General features: G+C 38.9%; 1 protein-coding gene across 1 annotated transcript in view; it reads left to right on the top strand.

Annotated features, from left to right (window-relative positions):
- ZNF407 (zinc finger protein 407) overlaps positions 1-27,326 on the top strand; it is a 347,724-nt gene that overhangs the window by 203,188 nt on the left and 117,210 nt on the right. Inside the window, exons 5-7 of the mRNA XM_079983722.1 lie at positions 7,792-7,958; positions 12,672-12,755; positions 24,627-24,747. Of these exons, the coding sequence (XP_079839848.1) occupies positions 7,792-7,958; positions 12,672-12,755; positions 24,627-24,747 (372 nt within the window). The remainder of the gene's footprint in view (positions 1-7,791; positions 7,959-12,671; positions 12,756-24,626; positions 24,748-27,326) is intronic.

Here is a 27,326-nt window from a genome sequence, read left to right as displayed (position 1 = left end):
GATCAATTCCAATCTGTTACCTCCGAGGATGTGGACAGGCTGCTTGGACGAGTGAAGCCAACCACCTGTCTCCTGGATCCTTGCCCATCCTGGCTTATAAAAGCTAGCCGGGAAGGACTGGGCGATGGGCTTCGTGGGGTGGTGAATGCTTCCCTCCGTGAGGGAGCCTTCCCAGACCCGCTGAAAGAGGCGGTTATTAAACCGCTTCTTAAAAAACCATCTTTAGATGCGGCCACGATGGCCAACTATTGCCCAGTTTCAAATCTTCCATTCTTGGGCAAGGTGATTGAGCGAGCGGTGGCCGAACAACTCCAGGCACGCCTGGAAGAAGCGGACCATTTGGATCCCTTCCAGTCGGGATTCAGGCCTCATCATGGGACTGAAACGGCCTTGGTCGCACTGGTTGATGATCTTCGGCGGGCTAGGGACAAAGGTGAGAGCTGTTTCCTAGTTCTGCTGGATCTCTCAGCGGCGTTTGATACCATCGACCATAACATCCTTCTGGACCGTCTTGAGGGGCTGGGAGCTAGGGGCACTGTCATACAGTGGTTCCGCTCCTTCCTCCTGGGCCGTGTTCAGAAAGTGGTGGTGGGGGATGAGTGTTCAGACCCCTGGGCTCTCACTTGTGGGGTGCCTCAGGGTTCTGTCCTCTCCCCCATGCTTTTCAACATTTACATGCAGCCGCTGGGAGAGATCATCAGGAGGTTTGGGCTGGGTGTTCATCAGTATGCGGATGATACCCAGCTCTACCTCTCCTTTAAATCAGAACCAGTGAAGGCGGTGGAGGTCCTGTGTGAGTGTCTGGAGGCGGTTGGAGGATGGATGGCGGCTAACAGATTGAGGTTGAATCCTGACAAGACAGAAGTGCTGTTTTTGGGGGACAGGAGGCGGGCAGGGGTGGAGAATTCCCTGGTCCTGAATGGGGTAACTGTGCCCCTGAAGGACCAGGTGCGCAGCCTGGGAGTCATTTTGGACTCACAGCTGTCCATGGAGGCACAGATCAAATCTGTGTCCAGGGCAGCTGTTTACCAGCTCCATCTGGTACGTAGGCTGAGACCCTATCTGCCTGTGGACTGTCTCGCCAGAGTGGTGCATGCTCTGGTTATCTCCCGCTTGGACTACTGCAATGCACTCTACGTGGGGCTACCTTTGAAGGTGACTCGGAAACTACAACTAATCCAGAATGCGGCAGCTAGACTGGTGACTGGGAGCGGCCGCCGAGACCATATAACACCGGTCTTGAAAGACCTACATTGGCTCCCAGTACGTTTCCGAGCACAATTCAAAGTGTTGGTGCTGACCTTTAAAGCCCTAAACGGCCTCGGTCCAGTATACCTGAAGGAGCGTCTCCACCCCCATCATTCTGCCCGGACGCTGAGGTCTAGCGCCGAGGGCCTTCTGGCGGTTCCCTCACTGCGAGAAGTAAAGCTACAGGGAACCAGGCAGAGGGCCTTCTCGGTAGTGGCGCCCGCCCTGTGGAACGCCCTTCCAGCAGATGTCAAAGTGATTAACAACTACCTGACATTCAGAAGACATCTTAAGGCAGCCCTGTTCAGGGAAGTTTTTAACGTGTGATATTTTATTGTATTTTTGCTTTCTATGGAAGCCGCCCAGAGTGGCTGGGGAGGCCCAGCCAGATGGGCGGGGTATAAATAATAAATTATTATTATTATTATTATTATGACCCGGAAGCTGTACGCTGGCTCCCTCGGCCAGGAAAGTGAGATGAGCGCCGCAACCCCAGAGTCATCCACGACTGGACCTAACGGTCAGGGGTCCCTTTACCTTTACCTTATAATATAGGACTAAAATCAAATCTTCACATTTTGTTTTGTTGTGTGTTTTTAATTCTAGGTAAACTAGAACTTTCTAGGTTCTAGTTTACAGCAGACTATTGCCATTATCATGTAACTAAACATGATTCTGTATAAAACCTAAACAGAGGTACTTCCTTTTTTAAGTGGAAGTAAGATTATGAGAAGTCTATTTATAAAGTTTATAAAGAGAAATAACCTCAATTGCTCTGTAAATTCTAACTTGCTTGTTAGTTAATCAAACTGACTACCATTAAACCAAATAAGTTTGCCTTTTGGTATGAGATAGATGAATGCCTGTGCCTTTGATATTTCACTAGTAGTGAGCTAGTAGTGATGCAATAAAGCTACTGGACCACTGAATTCCTAAATAAATAAATCCTTTTGATAGAAAAGATCAAGTAAATGCTGGGAACTGGAAGCAGTCTAAGTCTCTCTGGAGAAAAGTCTGTGGTATTCAGATGACCATAGCCCCAAGCTAAATTATTTGATCGTTCAGATCTATATGCATTACAGATCATTCAGATCCTGAAAACAGGGTTTTTTGTTTTTGTTTTTAAGAACCTCAAAGATCCTCTGTTGAATAATGTTAAGGGCTGATTCTTGAGATATTATGAACAGATTTCTTTAATGTAAATGTCTGGCCAGTTGTGAACTTGGTATTAAGTGACCTCATGCAGATAAGTGTGTTTTGGCGTGTTGTTGAACTTGGGTCATGAATCAGGCTGATTTCGGCTGACTAAAAGCTTCCTGGTATGCCAACATCGCAGGTTTGCGGGTGTTTTTCTGAGTTTGCCTAACAATGAATATCACAACACACTTCTAAGAGCCAAGTAATAATTTATTAAATAGCCCAAAAATGAAAATAATAAGATAAGGACAGCTGGATTGAATGAGATGGCTGCAACTATCAAGACATACAGTTGCCAGCAGCTGTAAATCTTACTGATATTTTTCATGAAAACTGGGAGTGGGGGAGTTAACCAAGTCAATGAATGTTGACTGTGTTATTAGTTAGGTTCTCGTACTCTTGAGGGATTACACGATATATAAGGTAAAGTAAAAACAGCACTCAAATGAAACTGTAAGCTTTATTGGTGCAAAGGGGTTTGACTCATTAATATTATATATACAGATGTTCCATTTTTTCTACATTATATATTTGTACCAGTAAAAATTCATAGAGGTGTGTTAATGAAACATACCTCCATGTGCATTAAATAGTGGGATGTGACATTATTTTAAGTGATTGTATATTATAAAAAGCTCTGTAGCAGGATTAACGTTGTTAAATTGACATGATATTATAAGACCATGGAAGATGATAAATTATGAACTTTCCATTATGCCTTAATGCATACTGTATGAATTACAAGGTAATGGCTATTGGTTGTATCAAGTTGGCCCATAGGCCTGAGTCCCATATATTCTAAAAAATAATAATTCTGTGGTCAGCTTCCATCTTCTCAATTTCATATCCTCCTAATTTCAAAATGGTTAAAAATCAGATAGGAATTTAAAGGTAGGCGTGCCCTGAAAGATGGCTATATAATAACACCTGAGAATCCAGTTCCAGGATATACTGAAGAAGCATAGGAGCTGCAAGGTGGCACATTTCCATCTACTCAAGATCTAAATGTGCTTGTTTACTGTATCTTGAGCCCCCCAATCATTATTAAAAAAAATTATGTTTTACTTGCTGCACTGAGATTAGACCCCAATTCTGTTTCTAATGCAAATTCAGGAATTGTTCCCTTGCATTGGAATTGGGATCTCTACTCCTTGGCAAAAGACAACTGTACAGTGATGAGCGTGTTGGACATAGTTATAGAAAATGCTGGTTTAGATCTGCACTTAGAAGTGCACTCCTAACACACAACAGGCTTGGTGGAGCAGCCCAGCCACTGTCCTGCTGCTCACACTGGCCAAGGTGAAAGGTGGTGGGCATGAAAAAATCCCCTTCACCATTTTTGTTTTGGCCCAGCAAAGAAACCCAAATTAGGCCCATTGCTATCACGTTACAGCAGCAGGACTTGCTCAGGATCTGGTGAACCCTGTTATGACCTAGACCCACACCCCCAACAGCACCCCATTTTGAGTGTTTCCTTTGGCTGCCAAAAGAAAGGAATACCTACCCACTTGCTCCTGCCAAAAGCAAGCTCCTACCCACTTGCTCCTGGTCAGTGGAGCATCCCTACTCATGGCAAAGCTGGTCAGGCCGGGCTGGTTGGAGGAACAAATCTGCTCTGTCCAAACCCATTCTAACACAGTGGATCAGGGGTATGAATTGTTCTCTTAGCTAAGATGACCCTTGGAGGGCTAATCAGCTGAGCTTAGTCTACCTCACAAAAAATAAAGAAAAGTTGCTCTGAGATATTTGAAAGGAGAGCAGAATACAAAAAAAAGAAAGAAATTATATCTGACTGCAGTTCCATTTTGATTCCTTCTGATTATTAGATTAGACTTGTCTAGTATTCAGATTTACTTCAGCACAGTGATATTTCACTATTTAGTCTGTATTTGCTGTTTTTGTCATTTTTAAGACAGTCACTCAACCTTACTTGAACATTTTTATTGTATGTGAATAATAGAGTATGCATTGGGGTTCAATAGGTGCAATGCTGTTAAATGCGCGTCTTGGAAGATTTAAAAATGAGGGATTTATTTTGTCATTCATAAAGTTGTAATGCAGTCTAGAGAAACTATTTGTTAAAAGATAGCATCTACTTAACCTGCTTATTTATTTCTTGTAGTAGAAGGTTAGATCCACAATAAATACACAAGGAAATAAGTAGATAGGGGAATTTATCTTAGAAATAAGATCCCTGCCATGCTTTTGAAATGTGAAATGCATGAAGACCTGTCATAGAGATATACGGACATGATATTTTTTTTACGGTGCATTTGGAAGTATTTAGCTATATTTGTCATTTTCTAGTGCCACCAAGCAATGATCAAGTGATATAGTAATTTGAAAGTCTGTTTTCAATTCAGTATGTGTGCACGCACAAGCACATCTGCACACACACATACACACATCATTCTTGATCCTTTTATCTTCCTCCAACCCTTGTGTATGAAAATGGTTTTATTGGGAAATTTAGCAATTGTTTAATGTAAGTGTAAATTGTTATATATATATATATATATATATATAGTCAGATTGCATTATGCAAATGATGTGAATTGTTTGTTAATGCTTGTAAAGCAAACTGGAGAGCTGTACCAAAACTCTGTAGATATTTTTGTAAAACAGCAACAACAACCTACAAACTAAATACAGGTTTGTTCTTCTGACTATATGAACATAATAGGATGATTTTATGTGCTTTTACTTAATAGCGTCATTGAAGTCCACAAAACCTGAGTTGTCTTTTTTTGCAGACAGACTTTATTCATTTGAACCTGTGAGTTCATGACCTTGATAGCCTGTGCTTTCTGCAGAGTGTTTACCACCTGGGTTCAGGTTTCTGTTCCTTGTTGGATCCATATTAGATTAGATTCAGACAAGACATTAAGAAATAGCACTGATGTTCTGTTACACTACCTATATTAGGGGTGGGGAATACCCCTCTCTATCTGGTCTTCAGAACTCTGCCAGTTACACCAGCCCTACTCCACTGGCTTGGATGGAGGATAGATAACGATGCCTGTATGTAAAACTGGTCTACTGTAAAAGTTAAAATTTATGTTTGCTGCTCCACCCACTTTAGCCTATGGCCCCACCCAACACTGGGATGTGGCCCCTGGAAAGTTGCCCAGAAGAAATGTGATCCTTATTATGCCTGTTCCAATGTATACTATGCCCTAACTTATGGTGGCATCTGTATATGGTAGGAGGGAGTAAACCCTCTTAAACAGTGTAGTGTGTTTGTGGTCAAGGGGCGTCTTCCAGACACATTATCTGATCTTTCTTACATTCAAGCCTTTTGAATTCTAAGCTTATGTCACTAAGCAGAATAAGAAAAAAAATAAAAGAAAGGTGTTTTTTACAGCATGATGTTCTAGCCTTGCCAACCTTCTAGTTCCGTAAATGAACCCCAGAAATAAGTTTTCAGGAGCTGCCATGTTACAGTAGGTAATACTAAAAGACAGTGGTTGACCCAAGCTCACCCAGTGAGCTTTATGTTAACTGGGGCTTTGAAACCTGGTCTCCCAGGTTCTGTTCCAGAACTATTAATAACTGCACCAAATTGGCGTTCTCTAATACCAATAATAGACTAGTGGGATCTAATAGTAATCTGGGAAGACCAGAGTGAAAAGAAAGGTTTTTAGCATATGCCAGAAACATAATCTTGTAGTGGTCTGACATATTTCGACACGGAGGGATTTATAAAGAGGACAGGTGCCACCACATTAAAGGCTCTGTTCTATGCAGAAGTAATATTATATTAGGTGATTCAGTTTTCAAGATGTGGCTTCAGAGGAAGATTCTATGAGTTAACAGCCAATCCTTCCTTTTAAGCTTGAATTCAAGTGCCAAATTCAAGCTGCAGCTGTTCTTATCCATAGCCTCACTTTTCAGAGAAGTGGGGTCAGTGTCAACTGGGAATGTAACTATTCCAAACATGGCCTGAGCATGAGAAAACTCCCTCTCTGTAGTTCGAATATTCAGCACTGTTGATATTCTTTGGGAAGAGTTGTTTGTTTTTTTAAATCCACCTCTTTGCTATTGCAAACTGTAATCATTTAAACTGGGATGGGGATGAGGAACCTCAGGCCTGGAGACCAAATGTGACCATGCAGGCCTCCATCCGGCCCTTTGAATCCTCACAAGGGCCATATTCGCACTGCATTTAAAGACTATGATATCTTTCCCCGAAGAATTCTGAAAGCTGTAGCCTTTGAAGAGTGCTGAGGACACCTCTACTCCCCTCACAGAGCTAACACTGTCAGAGTGGTTTTAACAGTCAAACTCTTCACAGGGAACTCTGGAAATTGTAGCTCTCTGAGAGGAATAGGAGCCTCCTAACAAGTCTCAGCACCCTTCACAAACTGTAGTCCCCAGAATTCGTTGGAGGGAACCGCAACTGTTTAAATGTTCTTCTCCAGGGAAGTTCTCCTGGCGCCTTCATTATACACCTTTAGGTGCCAAGCAAAAACATTCCTTTTTAACCAGGCCTTTGGTTGATCTTATTGACATCCAACACCCTTTTAGAATGTGCCTTTGGGGGGGGGTATTGTTTTTGGTTTGATTTTCTATGTTGTGGTTTTGTTTGGGAACTGCCCTGAGACCTCCAGGTATAGGGTGGTGTATAAGTTGAAATAATAATAATAATAATAATAATAATAATAATAATAAATTTAAGCTATTTAACGTTTTTGTTTTTAGCCAGCTTTTCATATTTAACCATGGAAATAAGTACTTCAAGTTAAGCAGTGCAAAAAATTTTTTTCAATGAATGATAAATCTTTTGAAGATAGGTTTTTTTTGTTGTTCCCTCCACCCCCTGTCTTCTTAACACATGTGGGTTTTTTTTAGTTTTGTAGTTTTGTTGTTGTTGTTTACTACGGTAACAGTGTTATTACAAGTAGTATTTCACCTCCACACTGCAGTAGCAGCAGCATGGCACCAGAGCGGTGTGATTGTCTGAGTAGTTTAGTATGGATAGCTTTTCATTTAGCCTTTGCTCTGACAGCCCATGCCCTGGATAAGTGGTGTAGGCCTGTACAGGTGAAATCTATTCTCACATTTGCCTCAGGGGTGACTGGACTGTAACAGAATTTTTCAAACCCGTTGGGCCCAACCGCAAAGCAGAGAATAAATGGCTGAAGTGCCAGGTCTCGACAGAAAAATCAATGCCTGGTTATACAGACATGACAGACCAGGTCTGCAATTCTCTTCATGAAAGTCTCTGCGTTTACCACACTTTGAGTTAAAAAACATGCTTCTTTTGTCAGTTTTGGGGTTTGCGTGTGTGTGTGTATAAAGTTAACACCTGGTTTTCTTTTTCTCCCCCCCCTTTTTTTTACACAGGAAATTTACATGTCCCTTATGTGACAGAAGTTTTACAGAGAAGTGGGCATTGAACAATCACATGAAACTCCACACAGGAGAAAAGCCATATAAGTGCTCATGGCCTACATGCCATTATTCCTTCCTGACAGTATCGGCCATGAAAGACCACTATAGGACTCACACAGGTTTGGCTCATGCTTTTCTTAACCTGATGCGGGCGCAGGGAAATGAAGGGGTGATGGTAGAGGGCTTGTTGCATTAGATTTTGTGCCTAGCAAGTAAAATGGCTACATTTAAGAAAGGCTCTAAGTCTGAAACAAATCCTTCTGTTTGCAACATCAGTTTTCTGTTCTGTGGTGATAGATGTTAGCATCACAGGTGATGCTAACATTTAAATTGTTTTGGTACATTTATTATAAGCCACATAGAACAATTGTGAGCTTGCGCACAAAATGTAGTTAAGCAAACAAAAAGTCCATGGTTGTGTGTGGCTTCAGAGATCCACCTGTTGCTTTTTATCGTATGAGAACTTCTAAATTTATCCTTTAATGTGAAAATGATCTAGGTGAACAATAGCAACAACCCACAGTTTATTGCTGCTCCAGGAAGGGTTTTGTGCTCATTTTTAACATTCTTCAAATTTGCTTTTATGTTCTTTCCTTAATGAAGGAAGCTTCCTGCATATGTTTTTAATGCGATCACAATATCATAACTGATAATGTGGTTGGAATTAATCAATATTTCAAATTTACTGAAGGCAATATGAAAAAAATGAAACAAATTCAAGCTTCTGGAAGTGAAAAGTAAAGTTTCACATCACCCGACTATGTTGACTCAAAAAATCATGTTTCCTACTGATTTTTCTCAGTGGAATCATGCTTTGGCATAGATGTGTGTCAGATCTTAGAAAGAGGGCGCCATATAAACAAGTGTAGTTTTTGGAGCTATAGTAATGGCAGAAATTGCTGGAAAGCATATCTCCGTACTATTGGTTCATATAATTCATTTATTCATAGGATAACTTTTGGCCTTTGGCGGAAAGGCAGGATAAATATATTATTTGACTGACTGATTAAATAAATGAGCAAGAAAGCAAGTTGAGGAAAATTTACAGGAAGGAGGAAATGGCTACAAATATCCATGAGAACCAAGCCTAACTGACGTATTGATATTTGATACCAAGCAGTTTCCAGCAGTACTGAGGAACAGCAATAATTTTGAAGGTGCATTGGCCACAGTTTAAATTCACACTGCATAAAATACCAGTTTTATTTAACACACAGTGAAAAGCTTTCTACAGCTGGAGGAAAACAGTGTTAATACCTGTACTTTTTGAGTTAAAACTTGATGCAAGTGAAGCTTATTAGAACAAAGATTGCTGTGAAGGACTAGAAAGCTTTTAATAATCAGCTGTTAACTACAAATAACATTATTATAGAAACTCTTCACATGCAGCCTAGTTCTTTAAGAATAATATTAAACTGTAGCATAGATTGTAACATCATGGGATGCGAATTAAAACTGCCGAAAAGTGAGATTACTTTTTAGCTCCTTAGCAAAACAGTATATGTAAGTCTTGGTTAAAAATGTAAGAGATGTTCTTGTAAAAATGTAAAAAAAAACAATCTGGAAATCAAAATTCTGTAGGCATTTCTTAGAAAGATGAAACAGTGTTCCATTAAATTAAAAAAATATATATATTCCTGAAAAGATCCTCCCCCCAGTTTTGCGAAAATGAAATGAGTTGTTGCTAGAAATTATAGGTTAAAAGTTCTTCCAAGGCAGTTTGTAGGAAACCCAGGCCTCCTTAGCTTCTTTGACAAGGGTGTTGACGATTTAAGGTCTCCAGCCTGCCCTGAGAGATCACTTATATCGAACAGCAGATGAAAAGCCAGTGCAGATGTAATTTATCGTCGGCGTTTCCTTCTAAAGAATAATTGTGGAGACTTGGTTAGATCAATAATATGGATTTTTGTTGTTAGGTCTTGTAGTCTGCACCATAATGAGAGATAGGGGACAGTGGCTGTTTTCTAATAGAAAATAAAGGATTGGTTTCCGTGTCTTTCTACATTTGAATGCAAAATGGCACACTTGAAACTAATTCAAGTTGTTAAGAAAAGACCCATTTTCTATTACATTCCTGTTATCATATAAACATGGCACGTTAGATCAGCCCTCTGTACCTGAAGTGATATATTGCCCCTTAGATCCTTCTCAAAGTTTAAAGGTTGTAACTTCTGGATGAAGAATGAATTGTAAAATTGTTTAATGTAAGACTGAAATACCGAAATCATGTTCACAGTTACATGTCTTCCAGCATACCTAACTATGTGCGGGATTGCACCTAATCATTGTTCAGCCAATCTACATGTCTGCACTCAAACAAAACAAAAACTTAATACATGGAAAACTGAAGTGTGAAGGATATAGGATGTGATAAACTCACTGCAACTATAAAATATGTCCCATTCCCAAAGTTACTTCTGTTCTTGTATGCCTAGAAGACAGTCCTAAATAAAGGCAATATGTTTTACAAGATTTATGTCGTTTTAAAAAGTCATTCTCCATTATTCAATAAAGATAATTCCCACTGACTACTGTGGGAATACAGGATTTGGTGGTATATAAAGAATTCAGTGGGTACTATAATAAGTCCAATTTTACATAGTAAGCATGCAGTGCTTTTGCATAGTTGGTACCAAGTAGTTCATATGTACTTGACAGCATGATATAAAGTGCTGTTTGTGTCCTTCATAACCATAAAAACCTGCAGGCTTTAATGACATTCAGGTCTCCCCTGAAAGGTAAAATGCCATACAGTACATGAATGTGATATGGCACAAGAGTGTTTGGATTAAGGCCAGTGTGTATTGACAAGGAAAATTGCCCTAAATACCTGGTTGCTATGGGTTGCTTCTAGATTTATGGCAAGAATACTTATTTTTCTATTGCTAATGACTGTGTTGATGTTGCTCCATAACACACCAGTTTTACTGAGCCATACAAAATCACTTATAAGGTGTCCTTTTCTCAGACAAATCATATAATGTGGGAGTATATGTTACCGAATATTCATTTGAACTGTTTGGAACCTTTCCATTGCTAGAAAGTTTCACATAGATGTATAGCTTGCCTCTTCAAGTTCACTGCATTGTCAATCTTTTGTTTGTTTTTTAGCATAACAGCAGTTTAGGCTAGTTAGACGGGGCTGGGGAAATTTAGAATCTACAGATGTTACTGGACTAAAGCACTCATTATTCCTAACCATTGGCCATGCTGACTCAGGCTGGTGGGAACTGGAATCTAATAACATATGGAAGGTCAAAGTTTCTGCAGCCCTGATCTATGTGATATGTGTCAGTTTTGCCCAACTGATGGTACACCTGCATCAGCACAACCAGATACCTTCATCTGTCCCAGCTGCAACAAAGCATGCCTCCTCCTTATTAGTGTCTACAGCCACAGCAGGCGCTGTTGCCAGCAATTCAATGATTAGAGCTACGTAAAGTGAGAGGGTAGCATTTGCCAGGCCTGGGGACAGGAAGGTCAATGTAGTGGTGGCAGCATAATACTATTTCTTAGCTGCCAGGGTGTCTAAGTCTAATCCTGGCTGCATTATTCCATACCTCTTCAAGGTTTACATCGACTAATGAAGATTGCTGGTAGGGAGTCAGAAAATTAAAGCTGTTGCACAGAAGGCAGACACTCATAAGGAATAGGAAGACAAATGTAAAACTAATAGTGACGGGAAAACAGGCCTCTAAACTTATATGGAGTTACATATATTGTAATTCCACTTCCTTGTGAGCTGGAAGTATAAAAGGGATGTTGCCATTTATTTGAAATAGTTTCCCAGATTCTTTAATTCCCTTCCATTGATACCAGGGTGGGAGGGTACAGTTTTTTCTCCAAATGAGCCAAATGACTCATTTGTGTGTTAAAGCTGTGTTATGATTTCTCTGGCTCTCTCCAAGGTTAGTATTATTATTCTGTAATACCCTTCTTGGTTGGTCTTGTGGGATGAATCTGCTTCACATGCCTGGGCTTTACTGACTAAAAATGCTATTGTGAAATGATATACTGCATTTATAAACTGCAGAAGGCAAATTTTTATCTGGAATAAAAATACTTTATAAGTGTACATTTATACACTTTTAACAATTACCAACCCTGCCAAATCTATATTTTAATGGGTTCAGAGGCTTAGAATAAAGACATGTCGTTAAATATGAACAATGCAAGTACTACTTCAATTTCTGAAGTAATTCCCAGACTTGTTTTTCTTCATTATGAAAGTTTTAGAAACATAAACAGCACTGAGCTCCTATTGGTACAGAATAGCAGAGCTTTTTAAATTGTTGCCTGTTTTCTTTTCTGGAAAATAATTTAATTTCCATAATTTACTGGGAGATTCTTGAGGAGCACTGTGATCAAGTCAGTTAAAATTTGCTCAACATCTTTATTTTGTGGGTAAATCCAATATATTTTTATTTAAGCAGAACCATATATATACTGTATATTAACTTTTCTAGGCAGTCTTTCCTCAGCACAGAAAGGCCAGATGTATGGGAATTGTAAAAAATCAGGATATGCATAAAAACTGTTCAAGTGCATAAAGCAGCCCCATCTGGAAGACATCTAACAGAAATGAAGTTGTACAAAACCATTCCATTGATAATAAAGCTAATTTTTATGGGTCTGACAAGTATGTAATTATGTTCAGTGGTGCTTTTCAGATTTTATCACAGTCAATAAACCGCAGTGGTAATTTCATTCCCATTTGACATATTTACATGGAAACATTTGATTGGAGGAATTAGTAACCCTGAAAGCCTTGATAGATATGTTTTAATGATCTGTGACCTCCGCAGTCCCTCATCTGTTTATTGTTGCAACAGGCGAGAAGTCTTTCCTATGTGACCTTTGTGGCTTTGCTGGCGGGACACGTCATGCCCTCACCAAGCATCGGAGGCAGCACACAGGTCAGTTAAGCTGTCTTCTACCCTTTTGTATTTTCTCTGCGGCAAAGGACTGTCATCCAGGCTGGGGAATAAAGGGAATCATATAGCACATAGCAGTCCAGAGAGTATAACTGTTTGCTGATTGCTTGCTTGCTTGTTTGTTTGCCTTTACAAATTGGTATGCCTAAGGTCTATGTCAAATGCTTTTATTTATGAACCTAATGTTTTTTTTTTAAAAAAGGATAATTTTGAATAGCAGGTGTCTCTTTGAAAATTAAGTACACAAGGTTTATTTTAGAGGCCCAGCTTGACTGCAGACTGCATGAAGGTTGTATAAGAATATGCTTAAGAATTCCTATCTGAAAATTAAAGGAGCAAGATTTTGTGGTCCCCCCCCCCACCAGCAACTGAAATATGGCCAATTTTTTTTGTAACATTGTCATTTTCTGTTTACTGTTGATGCATGACACTTTGGATATAGGTTTCCACTCCCCAAACACTTCATGCTCCAAACTAATTATTAATGTTGGTAAAATTAACTATGAAAGTTTGTCCATGTCTTCTCAGAAGTAAGCTCCACTGAGTTCAATTAGACTTACTCCCAGGTTTACATAGGATTCTAGCCTATGTTAGATTTTTGAAAATGAAAGTGGGAATATATTCAGATTAAATGGTTCATTCTCAGTAGTACAATTTGTATGATTATGTTTATTATGTTTTCCTCAAAAAGACTGTAGTTGTTCATAGATGTTAAATGCAGCTGTTTTTCTTTAATAGTATGACCCAATCTCGATTCAGGATGCTGGCTGTTATTAACCAACATTTTTAATGCATTTTAATTAATGCCCAGTTATATCCTTTCTCTGGAACTATATGCAGCTAGGATCTGAGATTAGTCAACCAACATATTTGGAGAGTTGAAGATTATCCTGAGGAATTTGAAGCATATGCCGCAAATACATATGGTCAAAGCCTGTTGTGGTCTTGCAGACATGCAGTCTCGGAAACTGCAGTTGCAATTTACAGAGGGAAATTCTGAGTAGAAATTAAATAAGGACAGTGCTATATGCATTAAACTAGATGTATTAAACTCACATGTTAGTTTTAAATCTGTTATGATAATCACCTTACAATATGATCTCACAATGTATTGAAGAATATCTGATATATCATATTAGGTCAATGTGAAAGCATTGTGGGTATCTGTTTGTTGACACCGAAGATCCCAGTGTCCTGTTAAGTGCAATGCTCAGTTCCACTTGTACACATCAGATTTACTTTGCAGAATGAGTATATGGAGCTTAGTGACTCCTGAGCAAAAGGCTAATCCTGACAAAGCAGAAAGGGTACTATTCATGTTTAATCTTCTAGAGCCCTACATACCAACCACTCTCATGCTGCCCTGGTTGAAGGGCTACTGTAGCTCTTACAAGTTGTACCCACAACTTATTAAGAGTCCGTCGCAGTATTCTGTTACATTATATAATGTAGCGTCAGTGTAAGCAGAGACAGAGGGTTGTGTTTGAATGTGTGAAAGGCGAGTGAGATTCGGATATTTGTCCAGACACATAGCTTATTATGCTATGTGTAAGTAAGTCACCCTCTTTCATAGGGTTGCTTTAAGCATCCAAAAGATAAGAACTGTGACATGCTTTCCGTTCTGACAAATGGTATGAAAACCACCATCATCATAAATGATCACCTACTAAAGAAATACTTGAAGCAGACACAGAGCTGTTCAGTAGGGCAATTGAACATTTGGAATGAGAGGAATTCTAAAAGTTGTTCTAGGTAGAGGTATGTTGCTACAAAGTATCTAAGTGCCATGCCAATTGTGAGGATCCTTTTAAATTTTATTAAGGTACATGTTTATTTGAAACAGAGGGGAGCAACAGCCTGTGGTGGCCAAAGCAGCCTGCTTTAAATATAATTTAGAATATTGGGGATGGGGTCTTCTCACCAAGTTATCTAACCAAGTTCCAGCTTATTCTTTATCCCACGAGGATGTTGGAAATGGCAAAGCGGGGAATATACTAAGTTATTTCCCTCAGTCTCCCTGGAGTTCTGGCTATTATAGTAGTGGTCTCGCTCTTCTGTTCTTTTTTTCCTCAGGTACATGTTAGGGTTAAAAACTTGCTCTTATTACAGTTTCTTACACTAAAATCAAATTTTGTGCAGGAAGAACAATGCATGCTTTAAGTGGGGCCTGCAACACAATGTTGTAGTACGTTCCTACCACCTAAGAGAAGTGTTCCTGGGCCCCTGGCAGCCTGGAACAGGAATTTTGTAGTTCAATTCTGGCCTCTTGAAGATTGGGGCAGAGAAGTGAATAGGGAAGGGGGAAAGGACATGTTTTTGCCTTCCCCTTTCCCCAGCCATCTAGTAGCCTGCTGGTATTTTTTTAGCTATATAGTGGAAAGGGGGAACCACACAGTTCTGTGGTTGTGGGGAGGAAGTATCTTTTCTTTCTTTTCTTCCTCATGAAACACCCCATATAACATAGAGGGAGGGGGCTTTTAACCTCATGATTAACCCTGCCTCCTTGCAGCCCAATCTTATCTGCATCTAAAATACTGATTAAAATACAGTTTATAATCTTAACCCCACCACCCAATTTTCCTTACACACAAATACTCCATGACTCAGCTGTTTTTTCTATATGGAATGGATGTTTCTACATAGTTCTGTATATGATAGGGAAATGGAATGTAGGAACTGGAGCACCGTGGCTAATTTGCATAGCTTGTCAATACATAATCAGCATAATTTGAATAAAAGTTGCATGAACTTTGGTTGTGATACTGTTTGTGCAATCTCCATTGCTAAATTAGAAGTGGCAGCTCTTAGGAGGTTTTCAAGATGATCATTGGCTGACCGAGATAACTGCTTCTGCTTGGGCCTCAGCTATGAAATGTTTAAAAATGTATGTACTGGCAGAGAAAGGTCAGTTTCTTGGCAGGCTGTGAAATGTGATAAAGTTTTTCAGTTAGCTGGGGTGACAAAAAGCCCTTGTATTATTAACCTCAGTTGTTCAAATTATGGGTAAGCCCTTTCAAACCATGAGATATAGAAATCATGAAATTTGAAAGCATAATAAATGAAGTGTGCTTTACATTTACCTTCTTGTTTCTGAGGCTCCAATCATGTAGCCCCAAGACCTTTTCAATGATTTTCAACAACTGCAAGGAGGTTTCATTGTTAAAAAATAAATATCATATCCCCAGTTTTCCTTTATTTTAGACAGCATGACGGAAACTTCTAAAATCAGAAGCCTGTGGCCTCCAGATGTTACTGGACTTCAACTCCCATCAGCCTCAGCCAGCATAGCCAAAAGTTAGGGTTTATGGGAGTTGTAGTTCAGCTACATTTGAAGGGCTAAAGGTTGGTCACCACTAATTTAAATGTTTGTAATACTTGAAACAGGAGAAAGAGTGCCCTAAGATTCCAGAAGTTCTAATTTCCTTCACCACCTAAGGAATTTTTCATACAAGATTAATTTCCTGCACAAATAATGGCTTCCATACAGAAATATAGAAAACTGCATGCACCCTACATAAACAAGTCATATATAATGAATGTATGTATATTCTGTAAAAACCTGCTGCCAACTGGGTGAACATTCCACTAGTTGGTGCACTGGGCAAACTGGACAAGAATTAATTGCATCAATTCATTGATTGTTGCATCAATGCAGCACGATGAAGTTGCATGACCTTTTTAATCCAATAACCTAATGTAAATTTATTCTTCTCATGGTATTAAAGAACAGATTATTCAGAATGACAGTGATAAACATTGGAAAATGCCTTATTGGGTTTAAGTTTGGATGGCCAGTTCTCGTAACAAAATTACTCATGTAATGTCTCCTATTGCTCTCATTTACTACTACTGCTACTAGTACTACTGCCATTAATTGTTGATACCATTTGGATAACATTTTACATAAACAGTTGTAAGAAGGTTCAATATTGTTCCCATTTTACAGTTGACCCAAAACTGAGAACTATTGACTAACCAACAGCCACACAATGAGTCCATAGGAAAGATAGACCTGAACTCATTTCTCTCTGATCCATGCCCTACTCTCTTGTTCTGGCTCATTTACTTACGATATATGGTTTGTGAAAATACTGTCGCTTTTACTTAAGTGTGTAAATCTTCCATCGCTCTCCATTAAAATAGCTGGTTTTAGACAGCAAGTTCTAATTAATGTTTCAGGTTGGCACTTGCCTGCTTATGCCACCCTAGTGGAGTTCCCCCTGCTCTGAATGCAGGCATTTACAGGTTATAGATCATGAAGCCTGCATCGAGCAGGTCTAAGTTTATGTTTTATGTCAGGACTGGAGGCTCGTTATTACTTTGCTATTAACTTTATACTATATAGGACAGTATCTCAGAGACAGAGGGATCTATCTTTTTGGCATTTATCCGCCTCTGTGGCACAAACAATCAGAGATGATTCTTTCCCAGAAAAATTACCTATGTCTACTATTTTCTTCACAGGGAGCTGCACAATACACCTTCCACTTGGTTCAATGTACTTCGGCTGATGCCATGAGATTTTTGTCTGGGCTAACTGCTTTATAACAGTGTCAAGCCTTGCTCATCCCTTTCTTTTTTCCCTTTCCTCTCCCTCTCTCTCTCTCTCTCTCTCTCTCTCTTACATCCTGTTTTCCTCTTCCGTATCCTCCTTTTGACATGGCTTTCCTTGCACACAGAGTGCCCAAGCAAATTATAGGCAGGTTTGAAGGGGATAGGTATCAAAGTGGTCTAAATGGCTTAAATAATTCCCTGCTGCAATACAAACTGTCTAGGGGGTTGACACAAAACATCTCCTGATCCAAGATTTACTTTTATCACCTGTCACAGACCCTTGATTCAAGGGCAAGAGAGCCAATCCTCACATGCAGTTTAGGAATCTTGGCCAGCTTAATAAGCCTCCCCACTCTCTTCAGCTTCCAGGCATCCAGTGAATTGATATCCACCAGAGTGCTTTTCTTGTCTGACAGATGCTTGACAATAGGGGGAGGATTGACTTCAGGTCTTGAGGACTCTTTACTACATATCCCTCTGACTATTTTGCTTTTTATTCTTTCCTTCCACACTGTGAGCCAGACGTAACTATTTAGAAGAGTGAGCTTGAATGTCAAAAGATTTGAGATTCCACCCCCCTTCCCGTTTGATCTCCAGAAGTGCTGTTTTTCCTCTGCTGAGCTACATAGAACTGTTTTCCCACACACTCCAATTTGCTCATGGATTCCCCCCCCCAACCCAAAAAAGCTATTGAGCCTCCAATCTAAAAGGCCATTGTGATGAAAGAAGGAATTGCATGCCTCACTAGAGACGTCATTGAGTGGGTCCGGGTTCTAGTTAGGGATTTATTCAGGCTGTTGGAAATTCTACATGTAGTAAGTTGAGTTGTGGAAAGTGCATCTGTGTAAGATGAATCTCTAGGAGTTGAGCCACTGAAATGCTGCACATCAGGCCTGGAAGTTCCAATTGACAAACCTGTTGGAGCTGCTGTTGGTTATTTTACTCTGAGGGATTAACTTCTGCTGGGGCATCCATACATAGAACAGATCTTTTATACTTGCACTAATGAAAGCTGTTTTGTTTGCACATTTTGGACATGAATTTTATGTGTCAGTTGGTAATTTTTTATCACTTGTGTTTTTCATTGTTTCAGAGGAAAGCATTATCCACAATTCTTGATTCATATATGTCAATACAGAAAATCATATAGATAGATCCCATGGAATCATTTTTTTGGATAAATAATTATTTAAATTCTGCTAGTTTGAAGTGAACATGGTTAACAAGTAATGCCTACTGATTTTTGGCCAGCTCCCTGTCATTGTGACTCAGTTCCATATTATTAGAAAATAAATCCACATTTTATATTTCATTCACATTATTTTGGTGTGCTGTTCATTGCACACAATGCATGTTTAATTGTTTTAAAAGCAGAACACAAACCAAGGAGAGGTTATAAGAACACTTTTGGAATATTACGATGTAGCTAACCAGTACATTGTCACATGTCCATGACCCATTGAAATAAAACATTAAATAATCTTATCATTTGAAGTTTTTCATGTTCCTTCGTAATATAAGGAAAGCTTCAGGTGTTTATTGAACAGTCAGTATGGCTCATTATTCCAAATACCTTTCCATGGCCAGTGTACATGTTTCCCTATTGCCCTGTATTTGGGCTATAGCATAATGCATCCTTTTTCCCAGCCCATCCTGTCTCTAGCATTTTACAGCTCTCTCACTACTGACCTTAACAATGGTGAAGAGTTTAGCACCAACGTTAGCCAAGGTTAACACTAATGAGAGGCAGTGAAGGCATAGTTAAGGGCTCAGGACTAGGGGTTGAATTCAGACTGTTGGTTGCGCTTGGTACCCACTGAATCCAATAGGATAAGTTAGTAATGAACTAATTCTCATTGATATCTATGAGAACTAAATGCAACTAGCAGTCCAGACCCATCCTTATGTTCTATAGTTCACTGTTACCTAGGTTTGTTTCTTATGTGTTTATGTATTCCCATAGGCTTGCCCCCACCATTCACATCACAAACACCCTTGCAGTCTTTGGGAAATGTTACATTTTGTTCTCACTCTTTTATTTCATTCTTTCCTTTCCAACTTGGGTTGCAGTGTATAGTAAATATCAAAGCTATGGAGTTATGCCTTTGTACTTAGGAGGAAAAAAATGTGTGTGTGTGTGAAAGAGGAAGGTGATCAACCTATGTGACTAACAGAGGTGGAAAATCTTATGAGAGTATATATGACCTTCGTGGAAGTGTGCAGCACCTGATGAATATGAAAAGACAGGCTTCATCTATGTGGCAGTCCTGAGGCAGCTACAATGAGTCTACAGGAGTGGAGTGCCTAAGCAGTTTCTTGCCTTTGTTCAAATAGTCTCATGAATTTTTGAAGACAGTGGCTTATATGACCCACACAGATCCTGTTTGTATGATCAGTTCCATTTGCTCATTTCAGTTTTGCACATCTAGGCATTTATAGGTCAACGTAATAAAGAGAGAAAATTTAATAATATATGTGTTTTTATCCAGATGAGTGGCTCACTTTGCGTTTCTATTTCTCATGTGAACTGCACTTTGACTTTTAATGTGCAGTTACATTACTCGGCACTGAATTTAATGTATAATGTAGCCTCTTTCCTTCACCTTCCCCCAACCCAGCGCCAAAAAGAAAAATACTCTGTATAAAGTATAACTAACCCAGTATGCCTTGTGCCTTTTCATTAAATGCTTATTAAGAGAGAATGTGATGTTTGAAGAGGATTGCTATTAACTTCCAAGAAAGCTAGTACTAGTAGGAATGTTCAGGATGTAATTACATGAGATTTTCAAGGATAAATCATTACTGGAAGCATAATAACCAACTTTCTTTTTGTTACTGACCATTCTCTCCAAAGTATGTTAAACTTGATCTTTACCATCCTGCTGAAAATAGTAATAATAATGCTAGCACCACAACTGAATGGCTCTTTGTTCATGTAGCGCCTGTGCATTAAAAACTTCCCTTCTTTACTACAGTAGAAGGGCTGCCCTTCATGTGCATCTCTTTACATGAAGAGAACTGTCCCTTCCATTAAGGAAAACGGGGGTGCTAACTTAAGTGGCAGCTCTGTGCATCCCATGGCACTATGGATTTAGGTTGTTATAGTGAGAAACAAAGACTACTGATAAAATACATTTATTTATTTATATGTATTTATTTTAAAGAAAAAAATCTGCTTTACTTAAGAGTAAGAATTCAAGCATAGCTTAGAAATAAAAATGCCAGTAGCATAACATAGAATTAGCAGCAAAATTATAAAGTAGTTAGAGGTCTGTTGTCTGCAAAGCAACTGACAGGATTAAAACCCAGGAAAACAGCAAAACCCAAAGGGAAAACAGCAAAATCTTCTCCAAAGCCTTTCTGGAACAACTAATTGTTGCTGCGCAGTGAAGAGTAAGCTAACATGAAGCCATTCACATTTTCTTAGGGAAGGCATTTCGTAGTGCTATAACTTACCTCCTGAACTTCTGATGACAGGAGTAACTTGATCAGGGCATCGTATGTGTGAAGGGGAGATATGGGAGCAGAATGCCCTACGTGTAACCAGGTTATCATTTATACTTTTAAATGTTAGAATTGCGGTTGGGACAATTGGGAATCCAGTGTAAATCATAAAGCAGCGACAGGGAACCTAATCGCCCTCCTGATATCAAGGGCCCCAGGTTGTCATAAAGGACTGGAATAATTTGTTCTGTCTGGCCAACGAAGAGACAACGTGTGTCTGTGTGGCATTCTGATCCAGTTAAATGCTCTACAGCTGAAGTCTTCAACCTTTTCAGACCTAGGACTGACTTTAACTCAGGGGCCCATTTCTTTTTTCCTTTTTAAACAATATATTTGCATAGTGGTAGTTTTGCCATTTGACTTTTGAACAGGTTGTGGCCCAGCAGCTGGTCCAAACTCACCATTTCAGTACCAATGTTATATATCGTTTGTATTGTATGTATTTAGTTCCCCTCCCCTAAGTACTAAATACAGCCTTTTTAAAAAAATATTCTCTAGCAAAAAGTGAAGTTGCTATTCTATGATTTAAGAATCTCTTAGAAACTTTTGGAATGATAGTTTTATGTCAAATTATGTGAAAATGTGGTCAGCTCTCAGAATTGTCTTCCAATTCTTATGCAGTGGTAGGAGTTTACAAATGAGTGGTGGGAGTTTTAAAATGTTTGCTTTTTTCTACTTTGGTAAATGCATTAAGTGCTGTATAAACATGCAGGCTAGCACAATAAAAATGATTCTAAAACATGAAAATACACAGTACAATAAAAATAGCAAATAGTAGAATTTAAACATATAAGAATAGAGCAGAATGTTGTAGCAGCAACATAATAAGCTGACATTATTAGGGGGAAAAAGACACAAAAGAAAAGGGAAAGTTGCAAAGATTTCAAAAGAACTTTTATTCTGTTATTGTTTCATTCTCTACCCTTTGTCTTTTTAAATCCTCCCTTCCATCTTGACTTCTCTTGTTCTAACCATGGGCACGCGCATGATATATCATGGTATGAGATTATCTAGGGAAGGGCCATGGTTTAGTGATAGAACAATTGCTTTGCATGAAGAAGCCCCAGGTTCAATCCATCCCATCTCCAGGTAGATCTGGGGAAAAGTGCTGCCTGAAATCCTTGAGACATGCTGCCACGTCAGTGCAGTCAATACTGAACTAGATGGATCCATGTACTGACTAATGCACTGTCTAAGGCAGCTTCCTATATTCCTATGTTCCTTTCCAGTTCCCACAATTTCATATTGGAATTCTTGTAGGTTGATTTACTTTATTCAACTGCTAGAAATTTGTGCTGTGTGTTGTGGCCACTCTAGTTCATGTAGAGCTTTCTCCATTTATAAATATTGGGAGGACTTGTATAAGTGAGAGCTTACTCTGTGGAACGACTCATTGTTTATATATAGCATGCAGAAATGTTCAGAAATACATAGTGAGTTTTGCCCAAATTTAGGTCCAATGCAGTACCCTGTCATATCTCTCTTTCTCTCTCTCTCTCTCTCTCTCTCTCTCTCTCTCTCTCCCATGCTTCTATCTGGACTATCCCTATCAAAATGTATCTGTCCACTACTGAGCATGAATCAATAGTGTGATGCAGCAGCAGAATAAGCTAATGCTATTCTAGGCTGCATCAACAGAAGTACAGTGTCCAGATCAAGGGAAGCCATAGTACTGCTCTATTCTGCCTTGGTCAGACCACACCTGGAGTATTGTGTCCAATTCTGGGTGCTACGGTTTAAGAAGGATATTGACAAGCTGGAATGTGTTCAGAGGAGGGAAACCAAGATGATCAAGGGTCTGGAAACCAAGCCATATGAGGAACGGTTGAAGGAGTTTGGTATGTTAAGCCTGGAAACGTGGGGACCGAGGGAAGATATGAGAGCCATCTTTGAAGATAGAGCAAGCTTGTTTTCTTCTGCTCTGGAGGGTAGGATCTGAACCAATGACTTCAAGTTACAAGAAATAATATTCCGACTAAACATCAGGAAGAACTTTCTGATAGCAAGAGCTGTTTGACAGTGGAACAGACTACCATGAGAGTTGGCAGACTCTCCTTCCTTGGAGGTTTTTAAGTAGAGGTTGGATGGCCATCTGTCATGGATGCTTTAGTTGAGATTCCTGCATTGCAGGGGATTGAACTAGATAACCCTCAGCATTCCTTCCAACTCTACAATTCTATGATTCTGTACTCTAGTAGGAGAAGCAAGAGACATCCATGGCAAAAATACATGTCTGCTCCTGTATAGACCTTTAAGATTAGATCAGCTTAGAGTGCAGCATTTAAAAGTAAAAAATAAAACTATGAATTGCCATAAGTTACTTTAAAAGAAAAAGAAAATAAAAGATTACAGAGAATGCATGAGATGGGGAAGTGGTCAGACCAGTGGTCCATTTTGTCTAGCATCCTGTTTCCAAGAAAGTTCAGCCAATTGTTTTCTGGCCACAGTAAAACATGAAGGCAACACCGCTCATCTGCAGCTTGCCATTAGCAGTAGTATATAAATGACTAACAAAATAGATATTATTATTTTGGCTTATTCCTTCTTTAGCTGGCTGCTCTGATCCTTTCCTAATAATCTCTTACTTGGAATTTACATTCTTTCCTTTCCCTGAAAAACGTTTGAGTTAATGTTTTTTGTGTTATGCTCTCCTGCACCCAACACTCATCACTTTATACCCACACATGGACGTCTGAACAGTACAGCTTACAAACTTTTTATTATAGTTGCCTTTATATCACCTCCTGAGTCATACTGGCCTCTTTTGGTTACTGGTTCCTCCACACTCCAATACATACCTTAGCGGAACTTGGAAAGTGAAATTTGAAAGCTGCATATGTTGTTTCTGCTATTAACTTCTACCCAGTGTCTTCCACAGAGATTATCATATTAGGCTATGTGCAAATTATTTGTAAATGTGCAAATTGAGTTATTTAATACATGCATATACTTGGCATATCTGCTTTAGTGTAATGGGAAGCATATTTTATGCAGCCATTGAAGTTGTGCACTGCTAGTAGAAGTGTTCTGGATCCAGAGGAATAAGTGAATTGTTTTGAGCCAAGATAGTGCTCCTCCTGATTGACATATTGCCATTATTTCCATCACAGGGTCCTTTCTGTTCATTTGTGTGAGGTTATTCACACATATTTATGTCTTATGAATTGTTGAACATATGTAGCAAAATTATGTTGTCTTGAGTTGTGAAAAATATGCTGAGGGATTCACAAGTGAAGAATGCACATAGATATTTCTCAGATGAGGACATCAAAGTACCACATTTGTAGGAATAACTGATACTATCAATCCATTTTTCAGTCCTGGTCTCATACAGTGACTGCCATATGGAGGCCACTTGATGATACCTCCTCATAATAGCTTCTCTATGTGAGATGTATTGGTATGCTCCAACTTGCTTCAAAAATTGACTGCTACCATGTGGCTTGCATCATTGCTGCTAAAAACCTATTTAATCAGCACTGAGACAAACTGCATTAAGGGGGATGATCCATGTGATTACTGAGTACACACAAACAATTTAATACATGGGTTAGCCGCTGACGAGAGGCAGTGGGCCAAATCAATTGATACATACGTTGTGTGAGGAGATAACTGGTAGCTCGGGAAAATAATGTATAACATGGAAGTGATAAAAAAATTGTACTCAGATGTTGAGTATTTCTTTTAGAACTGCAATTTGTATCCACTAATCCAGTTGCATTGTGGGTTAATAACTAAGAAGCTTAACATTCTCCTTTCTACTTGTAAAAATGAATAACTTTCACTGTTTTGCAGGAGAGAAACCATTCAAATGTGATGAATGTAACTTTGCTTCCACAACCCAGTCCCATCTGACACGGCACAAACGTGTTCATACTGGAGAGAAACCCTACAGATGTCCTTGGTGTGACTACAGGTAATAGGTTCCTTAGTGAGAATGAAATGTAAATTGATAAATTCATGTAAATTGATAAATAAATATGTTGGCATAAAATCATCATCAGGGCAGCATTAAGATAAATAAGGGGGGCACTTATTTCTCAAAATGTGTTGGGGGGTAATGGAACCCCTGTTCTGAAGCTTTTTGATGTGAGACACTGAAGCGCTAATGCTATTTATTTCACAGATGTTCTAGTGTCTGTTCAAATTCTCTGTGGAGGGACTCCTGATCTGCTTTGCCTTTTCAGATCAGCTGCAGTTTGGGAGGAAAAAATTCTTGGTTGAGTTGCAGCCATGACACTAAAGAGGAAGGTCCCCTTAAGAATTGAACAGACTCTTTGTCCATTAAGTATTTTAAATGGAAGCACCTGCCTGTTACTTTAGCAACTCAGATTCTGCTTTATTTGTGAAAGGTTTGTTTCCCACTGTGGATTCATAGAAAATACTTAGTACGATTCATAGGCAGGATTGGATATCATTTTTTTAATTAGAAAACAGGGCTGAATGGCTATGGGTTTGCCATATTTCAAATGAGATATCGAAACACTGCTTGTCCTTTATAGACTTTCATGGTTACTTCTTACATGAATGGAAATGTTAATCCCACTGTCCTCTTGTTAATCTCACCTTGATGTGTATGCTCCTGTGTTGTTTTGAATCTACCAAAAATGTTCATTGTCAAAGCTGGGGGCAGGGAGAAGAAATTATGGCAAAAGTTGTTTAAAATTAAATATTCTGTTAGAAAGTCTTGGTCATCTGTTCCTGTTTGTGCCATGTTAAGTATGACAATGAACTGGGTAATTTGTTGGGGTCAATATTCATTTTTCTTACAACTGTTGATAATACTTTTTTTAAAAAAAGGTTTGAATGATGTCTCGTGGCCACCATAGAATTGAATTTATCTTCAGTGAAAGTAGTCAGCTCTTCAGTGTGTGTTTTTCACTACAGAATTAAATTCTGTCATTACAATAGCTTACTACAGGCATAACACTGACTTATTTTTAAGTCACGAATATGCCTTCATTTTAAAGAGCTACTAATTCTACAGAAGCATCGTTATGCAGGTTGCCATCTGCTCATTGTTGTTCTTTTTGTTTTGTGTGTATTTCTTTGTAAATTATCAGAGTGAAGGTAGCAGAAGCAAAAAAATTCTATAGAAATAAGTAAGAAGCTTAAAACAGCAAGACCTGCAAACTGCATTAATTTTATAAATGCACCTTTCTAAAATATATGTCACATGTGAAGGATATCCTACAGGCTTACGGATAAATGGCATGCATTTTAATATAATTATGTAAACTAAAATAAAATATTTTACATTTATTATGCATAATAAACTAATTAAACAATGCTTGGTAAGGGATTATAGCCTCTGACATCAAGTGCAGAAGGATTCATTGTGTGGATTCAGCAGCACTTGCATTCTGAGTTAGGGAGAGTGACTCTGCAGAGAACACTTGTCTCTTTTTGGACAGCTTCCCTGGGGAGTTCATGGTTCCCTTTTATTTTTGTATACGCTCAAACTTTGTAAAATAAAGACCCATTTATAATACGTTCCAGTGTATGCAACAATATAATTAGAACAAAACTAGGATGTGGGTGTTCTTTTCAAACTAAATAATCTTTCAGATACTTTTGATACGTCAGCAAATGCAGTATGCATTTGTTTCTCAGTTTTGCAGAGCATGTGCTGAGATTGCATAATTCTTTATCAGAAGCCCAAAAAATATGCACTAATGCTTGCAAGGGGAGCCATTGTATGAAACTGATGGTACAGAAGTGTGTGTGTTGTTAGTCACAATAATCTCCAGCTATTTAACATATGATGACAGGTTGGATAACATTTCATTTAATTTACAAAGTATTGTAAGACTATCCATCTCTAGGAAGAATGTTGCACTTTATGCTCAGGGGACATAATTTTCCTATAGCCAGAGTCTAGCCAGGTTGGGAACCCTACCAGCAAAGTACATGAAAAAGCAAAAATATGGGAAATGAATCTTTCGCTCTGATACTGATCACATATCACTTAAATAAGACAGATTAAATGTTTTCCCTTCTGAAGTGCTGAGGGGAAGATTGCCTGGTGTCCCATACCAAGATAGGCTGTGCCCATGTTCCCAGGATGTTGAATGTATGGAACACATTTTATTGCATTGTAGTCTGTATAAACATGTTATATGGCATCTAATCAATCCAATACTAACAAAACAACTTGAAATTGCTGACTCATTTCATGTCAAGGTTCTCCTTGAGGATAGGTTTGATACTATTACACTGGCTGTAGCAAAATTCTTCATGGAGGCAGTAAAAGTCAGAAATCAGTACACACAGGCTAAAGCTTCTCTGTTGGCTAGAAAGGCTGTTTTTACACATTAACAACTATTGATATTTACTATTGTTGTACTGTGTATTTTGGGTCTGTGGACCGCAGTAAAGCTCTGTGTGTGTGTGTGTGTGTGTGTGTGTGTGTGTGTGTGTGTGTAAATAATTCCACTGAAATCAGTGGCTAATATTTCCTAATAACCTATATATAATCAGAAACATAATTTGTAG

This window comes from Podarcis cretensis (assembly GCF_951804945.1).
Source record: "Podarcis cretensis genome assembly, chromosome: 7".
Classification (NCBI taxonomy): domain Eukaryota; kingdom Metazoa; phylum Chordata; class Lepidosauria; order Squamata; family Lacertidae; genus Podarcis; species Podarcis cretensis.
This window is presented reverse-complemented; position numbering and strand designations above follow the sequence as displayed.